At 34.1% G+C, this 6,031-nt stretch overlaps 1 protein-coding gene across 3 annotated transcripts; it reads left to right on the forward strand.

The window, feature by feature from the left end:
• Positions 1-1,100: 1,100 nt before the first annotated feature.
• Positions 1,101-5,150, forward strand: eEF5 (eukaryotic translation elongation factor 5). Of its 3 annotated transcripts, none has more exons than XM_018449821.1 (4): positions 1,101-1,169; positions 2,715-3,007; positions 3,323-3,457; positions 4,529-5,150. In XM_018449821.1, the coding sequence occupies exons 2-4, from the start codon at positions 2,732-2,734 to the stop codon at positions 4,598-4,600; spliced, it is 483 nt and encodes a 160-aa protein (XP_018305323.1). In that variant the 5' UTR covers positions 1,101-1,169; positions 2,715-2,731; the 3' UTR covers positions 4,601-5,150. The 3 variants fall into 3 exon arrangements, with proteins under 3 accessions (XP_018305323.1, XP_018305340.1, XP_018305332.1); XM_018449838.1 differs by lacking the exon at positions 1,101-1,169 and adding an exon at positions 1,232-1,255; XM_018449830.1 differs by lacking the exon at positions 1,101-1,169 and adding an exon at positions 1,281-1,704.
• Positions 5,151-6,031: the final 881 nt, after the last annotated feature.

Raw genomic sequence — 6,031 nt, forward strand, 5'->3', positions numbered from 1 at the left:
ACCTCAGACCTATGCTTATTTTCAAGATATAAACTATAAAACTCTTGTATGAAGCAAATATAGACCTGAGGTGTCAGCTGTACGAACTAAAAGTAAGCGAATTTTTAAACTTTTTTTCGATTTTCTCCGATACAGCTGAGGTCCTGTTTGTGCGTACTTTAATTCTGTAAAAACAATTTTTTGCAATCCATCAATTCAATTCGGAGATATTTCACCGAATGGAAATGATGGTAAAGTAGAACAACTTTAGCATCCCCTTAACAGCCGAAAGAAGGTAATGGAAAAATCGAAGACGGCTCTGATGGCTATACTGACAATAGAGTTCCAGAAATGTTTCGAGAGCTGGATCAAGCGCTGGCATAAGTGCGTTGCAGTCGATGGGGAGTACTTTGAAGGGGATAATATCACTTTTGATGAATAAACTTGTATTTTGAATTTTCTGAATGAATTCCGGGAACTTTTTGATCAAGGTGGTATGATAGTACAGATATTAACTTGAAAAACTGATCACCGAGTAATTGTAATTTTAAATTATAAAGCAAATTTTCTAATTAAATCCATTCATTATCAATTTAATTTTTCTTCTTATAAAATAACAAACATTATATAATAATTAAAAAGCAAAATTTATAATTCTATTCATGGTATTAAGATAATAAAAATATTAATTGAAAAGTTAATACGCAAATGGAAGCCATAAGGTAACATTTCATTTGTGCGACAAATATTTCAAGTATGTTGATTCTGGAGAAATTCTCGAAAATTTCTCTTTTCTGCAGCCAATCGATACACTCGAAAAACTTATCTTACAACAAATGGCTGCATTCAGCAGAAAAAATAGTTTTGCAACTGTTGTAAAATTCTTTAATATGATTGGTCTTGCCCTTAGTTCCTCATTGAATCTAAATATATAAACCAATCATATTCAAAAATTTTACAACAGTTGGAAAGTTGCTTTTTCTGCTGAATGCGACCGATGAAACATTAGAAATCGCGCCAATTCGAACGCGAAGTCGCGACGGCGGCCGCAAGATGGCGCTCGCAGCGGCGCTGCGGCCGCGTTCGCGAATGGCGAGAGCATCCGTGCAGTCGAAGTTGTGAACCCCTATTACAATTCCGTGGCGCGCCGGCGCAAGACCTTCTGGTTAGAGTATCCATTTTGATAACATGTGAGTATTTCGAGCTGTTCTCGCTTTCGGCTTCAACTAATGGTGCTAATTGCCCGAACGAGCAGCGGATCATTAAAAATACGCGGGTAAATGTCGAGCCGGCTTCCGTCCGTGAGGCTGCGACGCAACGCGCCGAGACGGTAACGCGGTCCCCGTTAGCAAATGTGATCCGCTCGCTCTCAGGTCCATTCAGTTCGTGCACTCGCTTCATCCACCTATCGCTCGAAATACGCTGTGCGCGACAACCGGCGGTGCCCCGGCAGCGTCGCGACACACCCCGACGAACGTGACTCACGTCAAATTCACCCACCTACGCCGCGGAGCTCGCAAATTCCTCCGTGCTTGATTGCGCGAGAAATCTTTGGTTAGCCGTGCCTCCCGTCCGCCTCCGATACCTCTCACTGTGCGCGAACTCCCTGCGACGACGCGCCACGTGGTCACCCTGTTCGTCCGGGTGTAACCACGTTGCCGATAGCCCGAGTTTGGTGACTCACGTTCGCGTTACCGATAGAAACTCGATCCGAGCGACGTTAGTGTACGTACAATGTGCAGATATTTTGTACAGGCGAGAATTCTGTTGCATCCGTGTAATTTCTTCGGTCGTTTTTTTCCTACTGTCGTCGATATTTCGTTTCTGACGCTCATCAATTTATGCGGCTAGGCTTATACAGTTGCAAAATTATTTTGTTCAAAATAGCTTCGTCAGTGTCATTAACAGGATACTCGAGCAAAAAAGTCGTAAACTCATTGTTACTGTATTAGTGCCATTATACTATTGGTTTTCTTGTTTTCCAAAAGAGATGGATCTATAGGTCTGTTCTTTGTGGCTGAACTTATCCCAACGTAGCACTCCGAAGAATATCCTCGGAATGTCCTTAAGATGTTGAGATGTCTTTTGGATGTCTAGGCTAAGATGTTTCTTGGAGGCCTGTGCTTTATTAGTACACTTGTTATACACATATATTTCATTTTAAATATAACAAATATATCCATAATTTATTTGTATTCATATCACTTACAATGCAATGTCAAAATCAGCATTATTTGTATAAAATTGGATAATTTGCATCTGATTACTTTTTTATGTATTTGAAGTGATTTAAAAAATCTCTGAAGAATCACTTATTCTCAAATTTCTAAAACAAATGTCTGTATTTTATTTTGGAAGAAAATACAATTTACTATAATATAAGTACCCTTCTTTGAAATTTCTAGAAACTTTTAGAAATAGAAACTTATTGGAGATTAGGACTTATTTAAGTTTTTGTAGCAAGGAATTAAATATGTATTTGAAAATTGGCAAAAGGAAGATCGAAATTTCTATAGTTTAAAGCAGCGACAAGGAACGGATCTTATGAGAAGAATTGATTCTTAACAATAAACTGGTTCTTTTTACTTGAACTCGCATTGTTCTTTTTTTCTTTCTTTCCTTAACAGAGGAAAAGAAAAAAGAAAAAGATGAACTGTGCAAGAGAAATTCAGCTATGAATTGGGCTTATTCTGATTTTTAATTTCAAATTTATACCTATTTTGTGCTTCACACAGATATCCATCAAACAACAATGGCAGATATCGAGGATACTCACTTTGAGACTGGAGATTCAGGCGCCTCCGTGACATACCCTCAACAGTGCTCAGCACTGCGCAAAAATGGTTTCGTCATGTTAAAATCGCGTCCGTGCAAGATTGTAGAAATGTCGACTTCTAAGACTGGCAAGCACGGTCATGCCAAGGTTCATTTAGTAGGTATCGACATATTCACCTCCAAGAAGTATGAGGATATCTGCCCCTCCACACACAATATGGATGTGCCGTTTGTTAAGCGGGAAGATTACCAGGTAAATGCTCCTTTTTTTTTTTTAATTTCTTGCATATAGCAAATTAAACATAATGTATGTAAATTTGTTTTATACTTTTAATTTGTTTATTCTTTAGGCTATTAAAAAAACGTTTACCCTTTTATTTTTATATTTATAAATGTATTTTATTGTTATTCATATTTTTTATAATCTTAATTATTTAAACTTTTCTATCAATATTACAAAGAAGAATAGATTGAGTAGTCTACTTTAAAATTTCAGACTGCGACAGAAATGATATGTTTCTCTGAAAATGATATGTTTCTGAGAAACATTGAAATTGTTTTGTGACAGCTTACAGATATATCTGACGATGGCTATCTCTGTCTGATGGCTGATAATGGAGAACTGCGCGAAGATCTCAAGATACCTGATGGTGATTTGGGAACACAGCTGCGCGCTGATTACGAATCTGGAAAAGAGTTACTTGTAAGTATACATTTTTGTATATACATAAATATTTGTGTTAACATTTCTACATGTTGCATCATACGTTCAAATTGTAATGTTATTTAGAATACAATTGTGAATGTATCATCAAACTATATGAGGATACATATACATATAAGGAACATGTATGTGAATAATTTATTTTGTTTCATATTTATAAATTTATTATTTACAAGATATGCTTTCCTAATTGTTTAGAAATAATTAAGACGCATAAATATATATATGATTAATATAATATATTATAGATATTTATCTGCTTCCAACATAGAATTATATCACATGATAATAAAAAATATAAATTTTTTTATTTATTTATATAATCTTTATAATTTTCCTGTATAATAATAAGTATGCTAATTATTAATTTGTACGGTTTTATTAAGCTTCTAACAATTTTGAAGTAAAAAGTAGCATTTTTGTTATTTGTTACTGTTGATTTCTTGTAAATGGTTTTAGAAATTGTTCTAAAAATTAAGATTATACTGCACTGTTAATTGCCCATTAAAGTAGTACGAAACATTCCAGCAAGAACAATTTCTAAAACCATTTATTAAAAAATTATCAGCAACAAATAACGAAAAAATGCTAGTTTATCTCAAAATTTTTAAAATAAAACTGTAATAAAACTGTACAAATCAATTCCTATTTCTCGATTATATATTGTATAAATTAATAACTGATACGATATATTTATATGTTATATACAAGAGAAAAATTGTAAAATTATATAAATAAATCAGAAAATCTTATGTTTTTTTACCAACACATAAAGCATTTTATGTAAAACGTTATATAATTTGCAAAAATGTTCTATACTATCTGGATACTTTAACATCGTTCAATTTCAAAATATTTTCATAATTTTAATTTTCTTTTATCTTTTGTATTACCATATACAAAAATTATTATATTTAAAAAATTAATATCTATTTTTATATAATGTTCCTCTCACAATTGTTGACAATATCATTTTAAAGAAAAATTATGTTTCCAAAAATCCACGCTAAAATAATATACACTATATAAATCTATATTATATTTTTTCAGTGCACTGTACTCAAGGCATGCGGTGAGGAGGTAGTAATCGCCGTCAAAAATAACACCTCCCTCGACAAATAATTGTGTTCAGCCCGACTACGACGACAGAGAAGCCCAACACATTCGAGCAAAAACCACCCGCTTAGCCAATCAATCAACACCTTTACTATTGGTCAAACAGGATAAACAACAATAATATAACCAAAAAATCTAGAGGAAGATGATGAAGAGAGTGGGAGAGCGAAAGAAAAAAAGAGAGAAAGAGAAAGAATGTCTGAGAGAGAGAAAGGAAAATGAGAGAGAGAGAGTGAGAAGGGGGAGAAAGCAAAACGGGCTAGCAGTTCCACATAACAACAGCAACGCGCAAATGCGAGAAACGACTTTTATCGAAATAATATATCCGCTTTACTTAATTATTTTATCCAACAATATTTAAATAAATCCGGGACAACAAAAACTGGGTATACGTACAGTTATATACACTTATACATATACACACGTACGGATACATACAAATACACTTACACGTATACCTAGGAATTACACACGCGTTGTTTGTTATATAAGAAAGTAGCGACACTTCAGCAGATAGTTGATTGGGAAATAAAAACTGAGAAAGCCTTGAGATACATCCTGGACCTTTTTTTTAAAGAATAGAGAGAAAGAAATTATTTACAACAGCTTTGTAACTTATTACACTTATGTGTGTGAGTGAAAGAAAGAGAGAGAGAGAAAGAGCGCGAGAGCGAGCGAGAGAGAGAGAGAGAAAGAGTACATGAGAGAATGCGAGAGAAAAAGAGAGAAAATTGTTGGAGACCAATATGAAGAGGTCGTGGAAAAAGGACCTTGGAGTCCTTGAGCGCGCGCGCGGAACAATTTTTCATGGGATGCTAGCGATGCCCGACACGAAGCAGCTCACTTCAAGCATCTTTCCTGTAATGATCGATAAGACTGGAGTTTCGCTATATGGAATTTCTATAGAATGCTAAAGGTTTCCTTATTTTTTATGAAAAGAACTCGAGTTCTCGAGATTTTTAGGTCTAATTATACTTATAAAAATCGAAGTTTAAACGGTCTGAATATCTAAAAGGGTCAAGAACTTCAAAGTTCTACCTTTAGCGAATTAAAAGTTCACGGGTTTGAAACTAAAACATACAAAATATTTCAAGTCTCAAAGATTTAAAAATTTTACAATAAAAATGTCTAGCATTCCAATTTCTAGAAAATCTTAGAAGTTAGGAAGATCAATAAGATGTAAAGTGCTTGATATCCACGTATTTGAGAAAATTCATAGATTCCGCGAATGAGATTAAATTCATGAATTTGGAATCTGTGAATTTAATCTAAATATCTAATATTTAAATGTGCAAGCACCTTGATATTTATCATATTTTAAAAATCGCAAAATGCAGAGGCTTTGAAATAGAAATAGTTTGTATGAGAAGATATGTTAAGCTTTGAAAAACGCTTATGATTTGGAAGAGTTGGGATACAATTTAGACCTTTAAATCC

Source organism: Mycetomoellerius zeteki, unplaced genomic scaffold (assembly GCF_001594055.1).
Source record: "Mycetomoellerius zeteki isolate Tzet28-1 unplaced genomic scaffold, Tzet1.0 scaffold106, whole genome shotgun sequence".
Lineage (NCBI taxonomy): Eukaryota > Metazoa > Arthropoda > Insecta > Hymenoptera > Formicidae > Mycetomoellerius > Mycetomoellerius zeteki.